This window comes from Heterocephalus glaber, unplaced genomic scaffold (genome assembly GCF_053883595.1).
Source record: "Heterocephalus glaber isolate CG9 unplaced genomic scaffold, H.glaber_assembly_v1.0 deba00001538, whole genome shotgun sequence".
NCBI lineage: Eukaryota > Metazoa > Chordata > Mammalia > Rodentia > Bathyergidae > Heterocephalus > Heterocephalus glaber.
Genome location: NW_028258333.1, coordinates 29,478,209 through 29,497,668, shown reverse-complemented (window position 1 = coordinate 29,497,668; position 19,460 = coordinate 29,478,209). Strand labels below are relative to the sequence as shown.

At 34.8% G+C, this 19,460-nt stretch overlaps 1 protein-coding gene across 4 annotated transcripts in view; it reads left to right on the top strand.

The window, feature by feature from the left end:
* Positions 1–18,233, top strand: part of Paip1 (poly(A) binding protein interacting protein 1) — a 34,619-nt gene extending 16,386 nt beyond the window's left edge. For all 4 annotated transcript variants that reach the window (XM_087189359.1, XM_087189358.1, XM_087189356.1 and 1 more), the window contains exons 5-11: positions 1,598–1,709; positions 7,569–7,694; positions 9,136–9,242; positions 10,084–10,201; positions 10,803–10,857; positions 14,776–14,869; positions 16,923–18,233. In XM_087189359.1, the coding sequence (XP_087045485.1) occupies positions 1,598–1,709; positions 7,569–7,694; positions 9,136–9,242; positions 10,084–10,201; positions 10,803–10,857; positions 14,776–14,869; positions 16,923–17,016 (706 nt within the window). In that variant the 3' untranslated portion in view covers positions 17,017–18,233. The remainder of the gene's footprint in view (positions 1–1,597; positions 1,710–7,568; positions 7,695–9,135; positions 9,243–10,083; positions 10,202–10,802; positions 10,858–14,775; positions 14,870–16,922) is intronic.
* Positions 18,234–19,460: the final 1,227 nt, after the last annotated feature.

Genomic DNA, 19,460 nt, shown 5'->3' with positions numbered 1-19,460 from the left:
TAAAAGACACTAATATAGAGAAATGCTAATGATACAAGTGAAAAACAGCTTAATCCTAACTTACTGAAAAATGTATACTTTGAAAAAGAATGAAGTTACCTTTGCAGCAGTTACCTCTTGGTTGTAGTGGTATTGGAGACAACTTTGATCTTTGTTTTCCCTGTTTTTACCTTCTTCGAAAAAAATACATTGCTTTTATAACTGAAAATGAATAGCTCTAAAAGGCTTAGGGTCTTTCACTTAGATAATTAGCCATGTACAAGGATAAGGATTTACTTTTCAAAAACATCATGTCCTAATGTACAATCTAATGGTCTTAGCATTTTATAAAAGAAAAAAGTGGTTTAATTGAAACTCTAACCTGCAAAGTTGTAACAGAAAGGAAAGAAAAGAGCCAACAAGGTGCTTGGATAGCTGAGCTGGCAGTAATTAACTGGTCTTTTCCATTAATTAGTCAGTGCATTCTATATAAATATTCCAACTTTTTTTCTGGTGGTGATAGTTAATACAGCTTGTGAATACTAGAATTGGCCATATAGGTACTATAAGCTATGCTGGTTTTGTGGTAGTTTCAGACTGACCCAAGGTAAATATTTGGGCAATAGGTAATTTCTTTGGCTTTGTTAATTTAAGAATAAGAAAGAAAGAAAAAAAAACATAAACTGGCTTTATGGAAGCCATTTGGTCTCCTTAATCTCTTCCCTTTTGTTCTTTAGAAGAAAAACTATAAAAATCAGTTTTGCCAGACAAATTACTTTCCCAGAGTTTTCTCACCATTTTATCAATAAAGAAAAAAATACTTAACACCAAAATGATAAACTTTAAAATCCACTTTAGTAGTACCAGTAACTGACTCCATAATTCATTTATGAAGACAATGACTAGCTTATTGTAATTAGATACTTTGTGGAAAGTGTGATTAAAAGCTCCAAGATAATTTTGTTGTTGTAACCTGTGTGACACTAATGGGGCAAGTTAAGAGAAAATAAAGTAAGGAAAAATCAGTTATTTTGATGCTTTAAGTTTCAATTGGAAATAGAGGTCAAATTAATTACTTTATACAATCGGAGTTTTTTCCTCACTGAAATGAAAAGTATAAGAACCATGAACTTAAAATTTTATTTACAATTTAGTCGGAGGCCAATATATATATATATATATATATATATATATATATTTTAAAGTCCTATTTCAAAAGTTCTTACATCCAGAGGAGAAAACTTCAGAGATAATTTGGGTAAAAGAAGTGCTTTCTTCACCAAAACCCCCTAAGACAAAATGAGACCCCACCCCCATTTTGTTGCTAGTATCCTCTGAACCTCATGAAATCTATATGGCTTAAACTTGAACAAACTTAATCTGAGCATTTTATTTTTTGCTATCATTAGTTTCTTAAAACTGGGAGTCTTAGTATGAAAAAGTAATGCAGTGTTTCTATACCAAAGGGGAATCCTTTTTCTTTATTATATAATGTCAGGGCATTGGGTCATTGTGCTTGCCTCTTTTGCTGTGGACAACCAAACCGATAAGTGGCCATCTTGTTTGACTTTTTAAAAGACAAAGTAATGTGAGATTATAAAAGACATGTCTTTATTAGATGTCGGACTGAATATGAAGTTAAAGATCAAGCTGCAAAAGGGGATGAAGTGACTCGAAAACGATTTCATGCATTTGTACTCTTTCTGGGAGAACTTTATCTTAACTTGGAGGTAAGAAGAGGTTTTTCTTTTTAAGTATTAATGGGGCCTGAAAAAAATTGATCTCAAGGAATTGTTTATGTTATACTTTTGTAATATCAAATATGAAATGGGAGATTAAAAAATAATTCAGTATGCATTCATGGTAAACTCTTTATTTTTTTTTTTTTGGTACTGGGGATCGAACTCAGGACCTTGCACTTGCAAGGCAGGTGGCGGCACCACTGAGCTAAATCCCTGGCCCAAAGTCTGTATTTTAATGGAATTTCCAGTGACATTTGTTTCTTCTGCTTATGGGAAGGATGTTGGAAATAATTACTCAGCTTTAAAAGACTTTACTCTTTGGAAACTGTAGTATACATGTGAGTATAAGCATTTGAGAGATGGAATTGATACCTTTGAATTCTTACATCATAAATGGTTTTTTTAATTTGTTTTTCAATTTAATTTAATTTTTTTCCCATTAAGTTTATTGGTACATTTTAGGTATAAAATACAGTTACATTCATCATTGGGATCTTGTACCTTTACATGAGTATCTTGGTTCTTATTTTTTTCCCCTTCCCCTGCCCTCCCTTCACCCCCTCCACCCTTCCCTATTTGCAAAGACTTTCTTTCCATTTTTTCCTTTGCTCATATTTTTTCTTTTCCCTTCTTTCCTTTCCCCTACCCCTCCCACTTCCCCTGCTCCTTTAGACCTTTTCTTCCTATTACACAATATCAGTTATACATTTTTTAAATTACAATATTGAGATCTAGAAGGCATTATGACAGATTTTACAGAATTTAAAAGGATACAGAGAGCATATTACAAAAATCTTTTTTGAAATAAATTTGACAACTTCTAAGAAGTACCTTGGAAGACAAATTAATGAAACTAACTCTGGAGGAAATATAAAATTTGAATAGTACCTATTAAAGAAAGTATATTCCTAGCTTGAAAGCCCACCTACCTATATGACAACAACAGGCTCATATATGTTTTAACTGATAAATTATATGAAACATTTAAAGCAGAAAAAAGAAGGAACACTTTTCCCCTCATTTTAGGAAATCAACATTGTGCTAATCCTAAAACTGGATAAAGATAATAGAGGAAAAAAGTATGAACATAGTTAGAAATTTGTTTAACAAAACAAACTATTAGAAGTCAGATCTGGCAGTATGTAGAAAATGGTTTTATTATATGGATGGCAGTGTTGGTTCAGCATTGGAAGATCCACCCCCATAAGTTACCATTTTAACAGAGGAAAGGAAAAAGCCATATAATCCTGTCAATAGTTGGAGAAAAAGTATCGGACTAAATTCTACAGCTGTTCATGGTAAAAGCTATCAGGAGACTAGAAGTAGAACAGAACCTTCTCAACAGATAAGCCATGTACTCCATACTTCCACCAAAAATGCCTTATGTGAATGGAGAAGATACAGTGCTTTCTCCTTAAGGTGGGGAACAAGGGCAGATATGCCCACTCTTCATCTGCCATTAAACTTTGAAACATAGGCCTAAACCAAAATAGTCTGGCAATAAAATGACACAATTAGGATAGGATTGTCAAGGTAGAAGCAAAATCTTTATATGTAGATGAAATGATCATCTACAGAGAAAATACTAGGAAATCTCTAGGAGCCCCTAGAACTTGTATTTGAATTTAGCAGGATTAGAAAACACAAGGTATATATAAAACTTCAGGTCTGTGTATACTTGGTATAAATGAAGAATTGGATATTGAAATTTAAAAGTTATGTAGGAATACAAAGGACCTAGAAAAAAAACCAAAAAAACCAAAAACAGTGTTGGAAGATGTTTAGTGTCTAATTTTGACTTCCTCTAAAGCTACAGTAATCAAGGCACTGTTAGTCTAAGGAAAGACATACAGATCATTGGAATAAAACAGAATCTACAAATAGAACCACACATATATGGTCCACTGAGTTTTGAAAGATTATTTAACATTAACATTTTATAGAACATAAACTCAATTCAAGAGCAGAGGAAAAGATAGTGTTTTCAGCAAATGGCACTAGAACACCTGGTGTCCGTATGTAAAAAATTAACCTTAACCCTTTAATTCCATAAATAAAAATAACTTGAGAAGATCTATGAACCTAAATATGAAAGACTAAAACTATAAAACTTTAAGAAATTATAAGGGAAAATGTTTATGAATTTAGGGTAGGCAAGGACTTCCTACGATACAAAAAACATGATGTATAAAAGAAAAACATTGATAAATGAGATTCCATTAAAATTTAGAACTTTAAATGACATCGTTAAAATGAAAAGTAGTCCTTAAACAGACCATATTTGCAATGCATATAACCTATGACCAGAATATATAAAGAACTCTTACAGCTCATTAATAGACAATCCAATTAAAATGTAGACCTAAGAAGATGATAAATAGCCCGTATTGCACAAGGAAAGGTGTGCAACTCTAGAATCAGAAAAATACTAATCAGTACAATAACAAGCTTGAATTATACACTCATTAGGGAGATGAATTTAAAAGTTTTAAAAGCCTTGTCATGACTTTTTCTTTTTGTTGGATTCTCCCCCTTTGCATTTAATTTGTCACACCCAATGGATTCATTGTGCTGGGGTTCTTGGGGTTGTGATCCTCATTGTCTTTTTCTAGGATATTGTCTAAAATTTTTTGGAGTGCCAGTTTGGTATTCATGAAGTTCCTGAGGTGCTCTTTATCATGAAAGTATCTTATTTCTCTCATCAATTTTGAAAGATAGTTTTGCAGGGTACATCAATCTGGGTTGGAGGCTGTTTTCCTTTAGGGCTTGAAATACATCACTCCAAGCTCTTCTTGCCTTGAGGGTTTGCATTGAGAAGTCTGCTGTGATTCTGATGGGCTTTCCTTTTTATGTGATTTGTTTCTTTTCTCTCACTGCTTGTAGAATTTTGTTCTTCCTGTTGAGTTTCTGGAATCTTAACTATCATATGCCTATGTGTAGATTTTTTTTTTTGATGAAGGCTAGCTGGAGTCCTATATGCCTCACTTATCTGTATGTCAAGTTCTTTTCTCCTCCTTGGGAAGTTTTCTGCCATCACTTCTGTGAACAGTTTTTTTTATGTCTTCTGCATTCTCTCCTGTTTCTTCATTGACTCCAATCAGTCTTATGTTATTCTTCTTTTCATCATCTAGCAGCTGCTGGATTGCTTTCTCCTGGTCCCTTACAATTTTAAAGCAATTTTTCTTTTCCTGTTCACTAATTGCAATCTTATCTTCTATATCTGAAATTCTGTCCTCACATTGTTTCATTCTGTTCTATAGACTTTGAGTGGAGTTTTTAATCTCCTTGAAATCTGTATCTGTTTTATGGATTCCATTTGTTTCCTATGCTAGGATTCCATCATGCTCCTCAGCTCCTCTATTTTTTTTTAATCTGTTTCCTCTCTAGATTTATTAATCATGTCTTGCACTATGCGCACAATCTCTGCTGTTATCTGAGAAATTAGTTCTGATTTCATTTTTTCCATGTCCTCTTTTGTTGCCAGTTCACGGAGTCCAGGTGGTTGAGTATCAGATTGTTCCATATCGTTTCCCTTTGGGGTTGCTGTTGGGGATCTGGATGTCTGTTTTTGAAGCTTGTTTTGCTCACCTCCTCTGCCCTGGGAGTGGTGGAATAGTGGCCGGAGAGCCTCCTTCTGGGCCCTGGGATTGGCTCACCCCCTCTGCCCTGGGAACGATGGAGTGGTGGCTGGGAGCCTCCTCCTGGGTGCTGGGATTGGCTCCCATCATAAATATTAATACAATTAGATGTTGACTTTCAGATATCTCAAAGTAACTTAGTACAGAACACAAAGCCTTGAGGGACAGTGATAGAGATGAGAGTTTACAGCTTAACCCAAAATAGTTTTTTTTTAATTAATTTTTTTTTAATTAAGTAAAAATTAAATATGGTATACAATATGGTTGGTTTGTTTGGGTTTTTTTTTTTTGTACCAGGCATCAGACTCAGAACCTTGTGCTTGTGAAGCAGGTGGTGGCACCACTGAACTAAATCCCCGGCCCTACAGTATGTTCTGGGGTATGTGTGTATATGTGTATGTGTAGTGGAATGGCTAAATCAAACTATTTAACATGTTTTATCATATATATATATATATATAATTTTTTTCATAGTAAAAACACAAACTTAGCAGTTTTCAAGTATATGATACATTGTTTTTAACTCTAGTCATTATGATGTACAACACATCTCTGGAACTAATTTCTCCTGTCTGAACTGAAAGTTTGTGCCCTTTGGCCAACATCTCTTTAGTCTCCTGCACAACCCCCTAAAACAGCTCTTTTTTTGTCTTATTGTATATTAATTTTTACCGAAAATGCACCTGTACAAAGTCCATAGCTGAACATATTTATAAATTTAGGTGATAAATTTAACCTGTATAAACCTATGCATGAGATCCAGTAATAATGAAGGTGTATAGATGTATATCTTGTTAAACACTGATGTATGAATTTAATATCATAAACCCTATATAGTTGTAAACTTCAGGAGACAAATGAATCAACCATTGAGTATGCATTTTCATCAGTGTATCTATCTAAAAGGTCTATGTCCAGTCCAGTGCCTAATTTATTGTCATTTTTTGACCATAGGAAGACTTCGTTTTTAAAAATCTCATGCCTTATTCTTTTTGCAGTCTGATTTTTATATAAGCCAAAATAAGAACACCAATTTAAAATAATTAAGACTGCTCAGTGGTTTAGCTTGGTGAGATTTACCTCAGTGGTTCTGGTGCCTGCTTCGCAAGCGCAAGGTCCCGAGTTCGATCTCCAGTACCCCAAAAAAAAAAAAAAGGTTTTGATGATCTTAGCTGCTTGGGAGGTTGAGGCAGAAGGATTGCAAGTTTGCAGCCAACCTGGACAACTCAGACCTTTTGTTAAAATAAAAAGGGCTGCGCCACTTGCCTTGCAACTGCAACGACCCGAGTTCAGTCCCCAGTACCAAAAAAAAAAAAAGGAGAAGTTCTAAAATAAAAAGGGCTGGAGATGTAGCTCAATGGTAGAGTGCCGCTGAGTTTGATACCCAGTATTGGGGTTGGGCGGAGATATCGATGGCCATTGCACATTTCCTATGTGGAAGTAATGATCCTGGGTCTTTGGGGAGTGTGAAAATAGTGTGTTCCCAGTGTTGATTTCCTGAAATGAGGGGAGAAGTGTTCTTTCTTTTTTCTGCTTTAAATGTTTGATATAATTTATCAGTTAAAATGTATATGACCCTATTGTCATATAGGTAGGTTTTCAAGCTAGGAATATACTTTCTTTAATAGGTACTATTCAAATTTTATATTTCCTCCAGAGTTAGTTTCATTAATTTGTCTTCCAAGGTACTTCTTAGAAGTTGTCAAATTTATTTCAAAAAAGATTTTTGTAATATACTCTGTATCCTTTTAAATTCTGTAAAATCTGTCATAATGCCTTCTAGATCTCAATATTGTAATTTTAAAAATGTATAATTGATATTGTGTAATAGGAAGAAAAGGTCTAAAGGAGCAGGGGAAGTGGGAGGGGTAGGGGAAAGGAAAGAAGGGAAAAGAAAAAATATGAGAAAAGGGAAAAAATGGAAAGAAAGTCTTTGCAAATAGGGAAGGGTGGAGGGGGTGGAGGGAGGGCAGGGGAAGAGGAAAAAAATAAGAACCAAGATACTCATGTAAAGGTACAAGATCCCAATGATGAATGTAACTGTATTTTATACCTAAAGTGTACCAGTAAACTTAATGGGAAAAGAAAATAGTGTGTTTCTATGGTTTTTGTATTTAACTACCACACTAATTTTGCTGACACCTTGTTAGGTCACTTATATATCTCTTATTATATTTGGGCTTCTTTTAATTTTCTTTTGCCTTGAAAGATCAAAGGAACAAATGGACAGGTTACAAGAGCAGATATTCTTCAAGTTGGTCTGCGTGAATTGCTGAATGCTCTCTTCTCTAATCCGATGGATGACAACTTAATTTGTGCAGTAAAATTACTAAAGGTAGATTTTACTTTAAAAAAAAAAAAAATTAACGGTTTTACTCATTTATAATGTAGAGTGAGTGAATTCAGGATTAAGTTTTTAAAGTTAAAACAGTACAATTAGTATATACTAATTGTGTGTGTAAGAAACAAAATTTAGAAGTGAAAAATTGAACTTTTTCACTGTGTTCCCTTTTATAAATTCCCTTCCCATATCTGTTTGTGTGCTCTGTAAATAAGATCTAATTCTGTTTTGGCTTCTCCCTCTCATCCCTACTTGCATGGCACACAGATTTATCTCTGTATTGTTTAACTCTTGTATCCCATTGCATTAATGTATATTATGCATTCTATTAATGAGTTATTTTCACTTTAGTCACTGAAGCACTACTGTAATCTTTCATTGTCTTTATGTGTGTAGATATTTCTGTAGATTAAATTCCTAAATAGAGAGTTGGTTGGCCAGTAGGCATGTATACTTTATATTGACAAGTAACATCAAGTTTTCTTCCAAATACTAAACCAGAGTGTACTTCCAACAATAGTGAATGAGTGCATGTCTTTCCCCACATTTTGTGGTAATAGATTTAATCAGTCTTAGTTTTTGTTTTGTCATAGATAATGAGTAAAAACAAAAACCTCATTTTACGTTCATTCTTCTGATCAGTAATAAACTTTAGCATTCATGTTTATATTCCATTCATTAGTTTCTGTGAATTGCTTGTTGATATCCTCGATTGTTTTCTTGATGGAGCTTTTTTTTTTTTTTTTAACTTGAAGCTTCTATATTTGTTGCATATTTTTAAAAGTAACATGTTCAATCCAAGCATGGGGACACATGCCTATAATCCCAGGACTGTGGGAGGCTGTGGCAGGAGGACCACAAGTTTGAGCCAGCCTGGGCAACTCAGACTTAGCAAGACCTGCTCTCAGAATAAAAAATTTAAAAAGAGCTGAGGATATAATGTGAAGGCCCTGGGTTCAATTCCCAGTACCAGAAAAGACAAAACAGAAATGTGACACGTTCATTAAACTCTAATAGACTTAGCCATACAATATTGATACAGTCATGACACAAAACCCATGATTAAAGTTCTGCCACAGTTCATCCTTTTACAGTAGTACATAGGTTCACGAACTTGATTATTTCCATGATTCTGATTGCAAACTGAGTTGGATGAGAACTGAATCAAATTCAGTGGTTAGGTTCAGTGGTGACCTAGGGAAAATTTGATTCAGTTCTTATCAAGTTTGGTCGTGGAGAAAATTGAGTTCAGGAACTGAGGTACCATTACAGTTTGTCTCAGTCAAGAACATAGAAGGTATAGAAGTTTATAAATGTTATTAGATAGGCAGAGAGCATTTGGAAATACTTAATTTGCTGTATGCTTGAACTGCAGCTAATGTCTTTTCAGAATTTCTATACCACTGAATTTTTTATTGAAACCTGCCTTCTCTAGTTGACAGGATCAGTTTTGGAAGATGCTTGGAAAGAAAAATTAAAGACTGATATGGAAGAAATTATTCAAAGAATTGAAAATGTTGTCCTAGATGCAAACTGCAGCAGGTAGGAAAAGAAACTAATAGATCTAAATTTTTTGCCCCTTTGTGGGTGGCAGGGGGTTAATCTGCTGTACATCATCAGAATAATTTAAATCTTACAGACTGGTTGACAGAAACATTTAAAGATACAGTTTAGCCAGGGGCTTCTCACTGATCATTTTTTTTCTGTTAACGTTTAAAAATTGATCAGTTTGTTTGTTTGTTTGTTTGATACCGGGGATCAAACTCAGGACCTTGTGCTTGTGAGGCAGGCAACGGCACCACTGAGCTAAGTCCCGGGCCCTTAAAAATTGAAATAGTAAGATTTTCCTGTTGGAAGATACGAGTCTGATGAAGAATCGAATGATTTAGACCTTCAGTGTTAACAAATACTTGTGTAAAGAACTTCTGTGTATAGTGAGAAATAAGAATTTTTAAAGGATAATCATTGCTTTTAAGAACTATGTAGTCACTTATGTGGAACACATTTCAAGGCTGTTTTTAAAAAATAAAATGAATTTGTAACATCATAGGAAATGCAGTAGACCTTTGACTTATGAACTTGATTGGTTCCTGAAGGCTGGTTGTAACTCAAGTTGGTTGTAAGTCAGTACAGCTGAGACCTGGATGTTTACCTGGGTACATGCTATAGATAACAAAAGGCAGATAAATCTTCCATTAACCTAATTAACCCAAGTTGTTCATTTGTCAGGCCGGTAACTTGAGGGCCCACTGTATCTAGAAAATTGAAGTATTGGGTGTACATGTTAAATTAGAAAATAAGGTTTTAGGAATCCATGAGCTATTTTAGGGCCTTATAACACATGGTGAATACATGTTAACTCATTTTGGACTTTTATCTGCAGAGATGTAAAACAGATGCTCTTGAAGCTTGTTGAACTCCGGTCGAGTAACTGGGGTAGAGTCCATGCAACTTCAACATACAGAGAAGCAACACCTGAAAATGATCCTAACTACTTTATGGTAAACCCATGTTTATATTTTAAATTTTGCTTATTGCTTGAACTTTACATTGACACAGGACTGCACAGGAGCCAGATACCTGGTAAATAGGACCATCCAGAGAAAGATCCATCCCCTACAAGGGAGATTGATAAGTCTTGTTCTTGAGTCAGCATAGAGATGCCAGGAAGCAGATTTTCTAGAGAATTCATAACCAAAGTACAGCATTTCAGATTGTACTTTACATATTGTAACAAAGTAAAATAAAGTAAAAATGGTTACTAGGCCAGTGATGACCTGGAGCTTTTTGGTCTTGTCAGTTCTTAAGGAAAGGGGGAAAATGTGGCCTAAGTGAGCTGATTTTAATTCATAATATACAACAGAAAAATTGATCAGGAATGTCAGATATTAGAACCTTAGGAACATGAGATTACTAGAACAGAAATCTAAAAGCCATAGACTTTTCTCAGTGAAGTGAAATGGCTGGTAGGAATTTAGGATTTTTTTTTTTTCCTTTCCTTGCATTTTCAAGAACAGAAAAGTGACATCAGCCATTCTGCACTAATTAATTTACTTCTTAAAAATTCTAAATGAAAAATGTTGTCACTTTGATTCACCCTAGAATGAACCAACATTTTATACATCTGATGGTGTTCCTTTCACTGCAGCTGATCCAGGTACGTAGTCTCATAGTCATTTTCACCTCCACATTTTTGATAAAGTAGGAAATTACAGAAAACCACTTTTTACCAATACAAATGTAACTTTTTTGATGTCTTCACTGAACTAAAATACTAGGCTTTCTTACATAAAGTATTTACAGCGACATGAGCCATTTCAAATTGAAATCTGTGCATATAGTGTTTTGTCATTCTACCTTAAGGATTTAATGAATCCCTCAATTACATGCAGCCACTTTTATATTTCCTCTTAATATTTTGTTTTTATACTCTTAAACTTTCAGGTGGTTAGGATGAAAAGGAAAGATGGTTTTAGTTCACTACTAGATACTTAGGAATTGTAGATTTCATTAATACCTGACATTTCAGAGTTAATTAAAATCTAAATGTATACCTCCCCTCCCAGAAAAGGGTCATTTATGGATAGATTGCTTTAATTTTGATGAATGGGACTGAAGGGTGAGCCAAAAATTTTCCCACTTACTATAAACTACAACCAGCTTATGGTTGAGATTTTTCCTTTTGAATAGCAGGCATTAACTGGTATGTGCCCTAGCACAAAGAAGTTTCTTTAAGGTGAGGAAGTAGGATTAAGTTACAGTCTATCAGCATCTTCAACTTCACTAATTGTTGCTAAATTGCTTTCTAATGCAATTGTGCCACTTAATATTTCCACCAACAGCTTATGAGAGTTCCTACTGCTTATCCTTGGAGACACTTATCAGACTTAAGTTTTTCAGTCCAATTGTATGAATTTCTGTCTTGTCATTTTATTTCCCCGCCTAATGAGATTGAGTCTCTTTTTCTTTTTCTGTTGACCTTTTGATTTATTCCTCTGAGAATTGTCTGTTTGCCCTTATTTTTTTGGGTCATTTGCCTTACTGATTTGTGATTCCTTATGTAGTCTAGAAAAAAGTGATCCTTAGTCAGCGGAGAGTTTCAGTTATCTTCTTCCTGTATGGCTCTTCCGCTTTTGTTTATAATGTCTTGTAGAAGCTTTGAGTTTTAATATGAAACTTAGCAATCTTATTTGTGTGTTCTCTGATTTTACTTCACCACACTCAAATTTCATTTTCTTCTAAAAAATCTTATTTTGCTTCTTTTAACATTTAGATTTTTAATCCACCTGGCTAATCTTTATATGTGACAGGTATAGAAATTAAATATTTTTCCATAGTCTTTTCTCAGCAACAAATACTAACTCATCCTTCTTTCCTTAGTTATATAAGTACCTCTGTTATATACCATGTTTATTCACACTCTAATTATTCTTGACTTGCTGTAAGTCTTGCTATGTCTGGTAAGATAAATCTTTCCTCTTATTCTTCAGTTACATTGATTCATTTTCACTGTTGTTCATTCATTATCTGTGTCTAGTTCATGTAGTATCTTAACTATTTCTAGTAACTTTCGTTCATGGAAATTTCATTTGGTTTATCTAAATTGAATTGTTTTGCATTTCATTCAGTTTATCTTGACCTTTTTTGTCATCATTTATATATGCTTGCTTTTGTTTCATGTTTTTGTTTCATTTTCCTAATTCTAACTGATACTATTCCTGATTTTCACACACAGAATGGAAATTGTTTCCTTATGTCATATTTCTATTGCAAGGTCATGTTTGACCCTTTTTTAAGCTTCATTCTGAAGTGATTTCAAACTTCCAGTAAAGTAACAAATGTAAAAACTACCAAACATCCATCTCCTTTTCACCTAGATGTACTTTTTTTTTTTTTCCCAGTACAGTACTGGAGTTTGAACCTGGGATCTTTGCACTAAACTGTATCCCCATCCCTTCATTTTTTTTTTTTTTCTTTTTGGTACTGGGGGTCAAACTCGGGTCCTTGCACTTGTGCAGTAGGCAGCGAAACCACTGAGCTAAATCCCCGGCCTCATTCATGTTTTTTGAGAAAGGATCATGCAGAGTCACTGAGTTATCCAGGCTGGGTTTGAACTTGTGATCCTCCTGCCTCAGTTTCCCAGAGTGCTGTGCTTAGAGGGGTGTACATGCCTGAGTCATATGTACTTTTTGTTAACAGTTAAACTGAGTAATTTATATCTCTTTACACATTCTTTTTTTCTAAACTATTTGAAGTTACATTTATTGTGGCTCTTTATTAATGCTTTACTATTTTAACTTTTTTTTTTTCATTAAAAATGTTACAGTTTGAGTTGTAGGAATCCATTAAAAATAAATTTGCTTCTTTTGGGAGTGACAGAGTTATCACTCTAGTGACTAGGAATAGATTTTTTTTTTTTTGGTATAGGGGTTCTTCATGTGAGCAGTAGAAATCTGAGGTGCAGGTCCATCGTTTCAAACTCTTGAAGACCAATTTCTCCAGAGTACCTGAATCCCATTCCGAGCTCATGCAATCAGTGGCGCTTCCTTCCTATATCTGCCTTTGCCACTCCACTGAGCTGTGTGTTTTTGTTTTTCCTAGCACAGCTTTTGCTTAAGTTATTAGCTCTTTGGAGGTCTCTTGTTTGTGCAGGATGAGATGAATATGGAACTTGGATTCCATTTTCCTGTTTCATATGCACCCAAGACCTTGATGCTGATCTTCTGTGGGGTTTTTGTTTGTTTGCTTTTTGTTTTTTCTGAGACAGTGTCTTACTTTGTAGTTCAGGCTGGCCTTGAATTCACTACGTAGTCCAGGATGGCTTCAAACTTGCAGTGATCCTGCTGCCTCAGCCTCCAAAGTGCTGGGATTACAGGTGTGCTCTGGCACACCTGGCTTTCTGTGGGCTTTAAAGTCTAAGCCCATAGTTACTGAGACCAGAACCATCTGTCAGCTTCCCTGCCAGCAGCTATGGTAGTTTATGGACAACTTTCAGTTTTTTTTCAATTGTCATCTGGTGCCTTGACTTTTTTAGGTGAGCTCATGTAAGGAAAGGTCTTCTCTATTATCTCAAGCATTTGTAAGGCCTGGAGTGGTGGCACAGGCCTGTAACCCTAGCACTCGGGAGGATGAGGGAGGAGGATCACCATGAGTTTGAGGCCGGCCTAGGGTACATAAGGCCAGTTTGGATTACATAGCAAAACCCTGTCTCAAAAAAATCAGGTATTTGTAGCAGAAAGGCTTTATAGTCAGTGTGGTCTGTAAATTGTCAACACTGGAAGTCATCAAATCTTGAAGCTGAGTTAGTTTTATAGAGACTGACAGTCTTGGGAAAACATGGTCTTATCCCATAATTATAATATCCTTTCAAGATCTGTGGTGGCTTTTATTCTTAAATTAATTTTATGTAACTAGTAATGTTATACTTCATATACACTGATTCACTTTATTATTCAGAGATAAGGACTCCATACATACATAATAAGTTGAAAAGGTACCCATTAACTCTGCCTGCAACAGCTGCAGGTAGACAGCTATAATATTACCTGTGTCCCCTCAGGAGACTCAACCTAGGGAGAAGTGGCTGGAGCTGAAGTAAGTAGGGTATCTTACTTTCCTGGTCTCTAAGGGAAGGAAAGAAAAGAAAATCCCCTCTGTTGAAAACCTTTGACAAATTAATCTCATCAGACTGAATGAATTCTGTTGCCTGGTAGCCAGAGAGATTATCTCCCTGTGGAGGAGTAATGTGGGAGCTGGAAGCTGGGAGTATTGGGAGGGATAGAGGGACAGAAGGATGGAAGAAAAAATAGTATGGACGTGTTCCTTCCCAGCAGAACCAGAATTTTGTCTTGTGAAAGCAGCACAGAGATACATAATTAAGATTTGTGAGGTTGCAGCAGAGTGGGGAAAGTTGGCAAACTTAACATAAGTTTTTTGAGAGCTATTTTATGTAATTTGAGAGCTTACTGTCTTTAAACATTGGTTTAGTTAAATGAAAAGACTTTAAAAAGAATTTTTAGGGGCAACTGTTCATTTCATAGGATTTTTTAATTTAGTTTTTGTTGTTGTCTTAAAGATTACCAAGAGAAATATCAAGAGTTACTTGAAAGAGAGGAGTTTTTTCCAGATTATGAAGAAAATGGAACAGATTTATCAGGGGCTGGTGATCCGTAAGTTCTCTAGTTACTAATTTGTTTTGTTTCTGTGATCAGTTTTTAGGTAGAAATTACAATAGAAAAAGATGAAAGAATGGCATTTTGATTCGATATCTTAGTGTAGTTTGGAAGTGATATATCTACTAAAAATTTTCAGAAATCATATTGAAACTCAGGCTCTGATTCTAAAAACGTATAGTTGAAGGAAAAAATAAAACAGTATTCTTAAGCATAATTTTTTAAACAATAGACTTTATTATACCTAGAGTTTAAGAATCTCTGATACTTGGGCCAGGGATTTAGCTCAGGGGTTTCACCGCCTGCTGCGCAAGCACAAGGACCTGAGTTTGATCTCCGGTACCAAAAAAAATCTCTGATACTTACTGTAAGATCTTGGGTAACCTCTGTGCCTGTTTCTCCATCTCTTAAGACAGAAATAGTAGTACCCCACTCTTTGAAATTTTTTTTTTTTTAAACTGAATTGAGAATACATTAAAAATACTTGACAGCCTTCTAACACATAGCTAAAGGATAGAGTGAAAAAAACAGCTTACTCTATAGAAATGTTTGGGCTGATAAAAAGATTATAGTCTTGTTCTCATATCTCAGTTTCTTCACCTGTTACTCTCCCAGGTCGTTTAACAACCTGTGTGTATTTGTACGTGCTACTTAGGTTCTTTTCTTCCTGTGTTGGTGGTGATGGCGTAAATTATGTCTGTGACTTTAATTTTTCTTGTGTCTTTCATATGTATTCTGTGTTTTTACAAAATGAATCACTTTTATTTTAGTCATACCTTACCAGTTTAAGATCTAGAAATATAATGTTGCTATACTTTTATATACTAGTTTAATAAAAAAATACAAAGATTTAAGGACCCAGGGACAACTAGAAAGATTTAATCCTGCTGGGTATTAAAGGTTGTTCTTGGCACTGAACTATTAGGTTTTTCTCTAAAGTTCAGTAAGCATCATATTCTCTTGATGAGCTCATGAATGTTTCAACGTGTTGGTGGCCTTATACTAGAAATAAGAGAGGAAATGGAAAGAAAATGACCCGTCTGAGGTTGATAGACTTGGCAGAGACCTTTTTTGTTGCACTTGTAGGTGGAAGGAATTTTGGGAGGTGGGGGTGAGAGTGGAAGGAGGGGATGTAGACAGCATCATTTTGTGGGGAGAAAGTATAGAAAAGGGAAAAGATGTGGAGTCAGATTCTTTCTCTGAAACATGCTTAGTCAAAATTTTATGTTATTTTCTACACCTCCTCTTATCTCCCACTTTTTAAAATCTCCAAAATGAAGATGATAGTACCTTTTTAAGACATCCTGGGAATTTAATAGGAGTATGTATATTAAATTCTTTATTGGCTCTTTACATTTTCCTCCCATACTTAATTAAACAAGGAAAGGCCTTGCTTTCTATCATTTTATTTTTTTGTTTTGGTTTGTTTTTTTGAGTAGGAAATTTATTGAGGGAGAGACAGCTCCTGAGAGGCAGGAGGGGACCCGGAAAGTGGGTTGCCCACTTTCTAGCATTTTAAAATTCTAATAATTGGGGGAAGAATCTAATAGATCTCTAAATTAGCTTCCTATTGTGAAAGTCTGATTCCAGATAAATGGGAATGTAACTAACTTTGTGAGAATAACCTAGCAGAAATCAGAGCAGGAATATACTTTCTGATGTTAGTCATAATGAAATAATAAAACATCACCAGAGGTGAACTCTATCTGAAATTACCTTGTAGCTATAGTGTAATTTGTTTATTGATAACTTAGTATCTGGAGCCCCAAGTTTACATATCAAGGCTTTGATCAATAACCTTTAGGTAAAAGATATATCTGAAAATATAATAGAATCTTAATATCAGATATAAGGACATGAAATCTATGTAGAAATTCACTTGTCAAAATAAACATTTAGTTTTCCAGAGACTGCCACTTACATAATTCTTGTGTTTTATTATAAGTCTAGGAAAGTTGTCACTTACATTCTTTATGTGGCTTTGCATCTTAAGATATTTTCTGAATTGAAAAGCTTTAAAGTTATGAATCATCTTTGGCTTCTTTTACAGATACTTGGATGACATCGATGATGAGATGGACCCAGAGATTGAAGAAGCTTATGAAAAGTTTTGTTTGGAATCAGAGCATAAGCGAAAACAGTAAAGTTAAATTTCAGCATATCAGTTTTATAAAACAGTTTTAGGTATGATGATTTAGCAGAACACAGGAAAGCAAGAACATGTGTCATACTTACACCAAATTAAGGATGTTGAATTATGTTACTAATGTATGCAACTTTAATTTTGTTTAACACTATCTGCCAAAATAAACTTTATTCCCTATAACTTAAAATGTGTATATATATAAAATAGTTTATTATGTACAGTTAATTCTACTGTTTTGGCTGCAATAAAATCGATTTTGAAATAAATGAAATGTTGAAAGTAAATTTTGCTAGCTGGTTAGATGCTTATCCTTTAAGTTTTCTTTCTTGAGGGAAAAAAAATGTCAGCCTAGAAATACATATTACTGCAAAAATGTAGCATTCTTTTTTAGATAGGAATATTACAGCTTTTATTTTTGTTTGATACTTATGTCTCAATGAATTGAATTTCAAATATTGCTGGTTGTGGTGGCACATACTTGAGAGGCTGAGCCAGGAGGATCACTGTGAGTTCAAGGCCAGCCTGAGTTACATAGTTCAAGGCCAGCCTGAACTATATAGTGAGACCCTGTCTCAAAACACAAAATCAAATATTAATCAGAGTCTTGAACATCCTTAGCACTAGTCTTGGAATATATCCACAATTGATTAACATATGTAGATGCTATTTGATTCAAAGGACTTGTAAAATACCATTAGTAGGGGAAAGAAACTTAGAACTCCCAGCTAAACAACCAAGATTCTTCACTGAGGATTCATTCCACTTCAAGGATTCTTTTTTTCTTTTACTTTACTAACTTCATTACCCTAAAGCCTAGACATTATTCTGCTTTATTTATATGGCTTTCTCACTTTTATTTTGTAGCATGGGTTATATTGACTTTTTTATCAGAGAATTTTACTAGATATTTATCATTCAAGTTTTCATCTGCTTTATAATTGATACACCTCGAGAATCACTTTTCTAATATTTTACTATAACGTGGTACCACCTCAGTCCAATCTAATATTTTTACCTAATGTCAAATGTTTTTCCAACTAAAAGTAAAACTTATATATAAAAGGATTGCCTGTAAATACGCATGTAAATAGTTCTGTTAATAATCCAGTGTTTTACATTTGGTACATCTGTGTCTGCTAATACCGTTAGCTTTCTCACTTTTCTGCTTGTTTGTTCAGCCTGAATTAAAATTAGACTTTGAAAATAAAACTTAAATAGTTTTGTTTCCTCTAAGTTTTTGAAGTGGTATTCTGGTATTTCAAAGAATTTGATGTTCAACTTATTTATATAAAAATTTACTTTAAAACCATATTTGATACAGTGTCTATTGAGAAAAACTAGCAAATATACATTAAAATTTTCAGATTCTTGTTAAGGGAAATACATATATATAAATGAAATTAGAGCTGGGTGTTGTGGTACACGCCTATAATCCTGGCACTGAGGCTGAGGTAGGAGGATCACTGTGAGTTTGAGGCCAGCCGGAGTTCCATAGTGAGTTCAGGGCCAGCCTGAACTACTTAACGAGACCCTGCCTCAAAAGAGAAACTAGGGGTTTTGGAAGTGTAATAGAATTCTTTTACAAAATGGCTCCTGTATCATGGTAATTATTAGTATAATCTACAGTTATGTAAAGGTGGTGTTTACAGTATATTAGAACAGGGACTAAGGAATGCTAACTGTATATACTTTAAACTTCTAGCCCTTGTTCTATGAATAATCCAGCATTTGTCCATTAGCTCATTGTCACCAACAACTGCTATACTTATAGTATCTGTCAACAGGATCAATATATGTTCTAGATACTTCTGCATAAAAGCCCACCCAGGAGCTGGGGATGTAGCTCGGTGGAAGAGTACTTGCCTACCCATTAGGCCCTAGGTTCACTCCTCTACATGGGTCGGGGGTGCAGTGGGGAGACCACCCAAATTTAGTGTCTTAACCATTTTATGCATATGGATTCTGTGCTTCAGTAATTGGACCTGGTACAGTGGGGATGGCTTCTCTATGTGTGATGTCTGAGGCCTTGTCTGGGAAGAGTAAGGGCTGAGGATAGCTTGAGCATCTGGGGGCTGTACTGATCTGGAGTCATCATCTCACATAGCTGATGACTGGATTTAAATTCCCTAAAGCCAGAACTAGTCTGGAACTGTTGACCAGAACCATCTACAGTTTACCTTTGGCCTGTCTATGTTTGGACTTCTCACAGTCTGTCAGATGGATTCAGAAATCATGCATTCCAAAATACCCAGGAAGAAGCTGCACTTAGAAGCTATGGAACATTATTTCTGCGTTTTCTTAGTTTTAAGTGAGTCACTAAAGGCATCAAGCAACGTGAATGTTTTAAAACTGTAGGTCTATAGTTGATCTTGTGTCACTATTGTTGGCTTTTAGAGATGTCGTGTTTTCAAAAGGAAAATGTATGAATGTTTTGTAAGAATT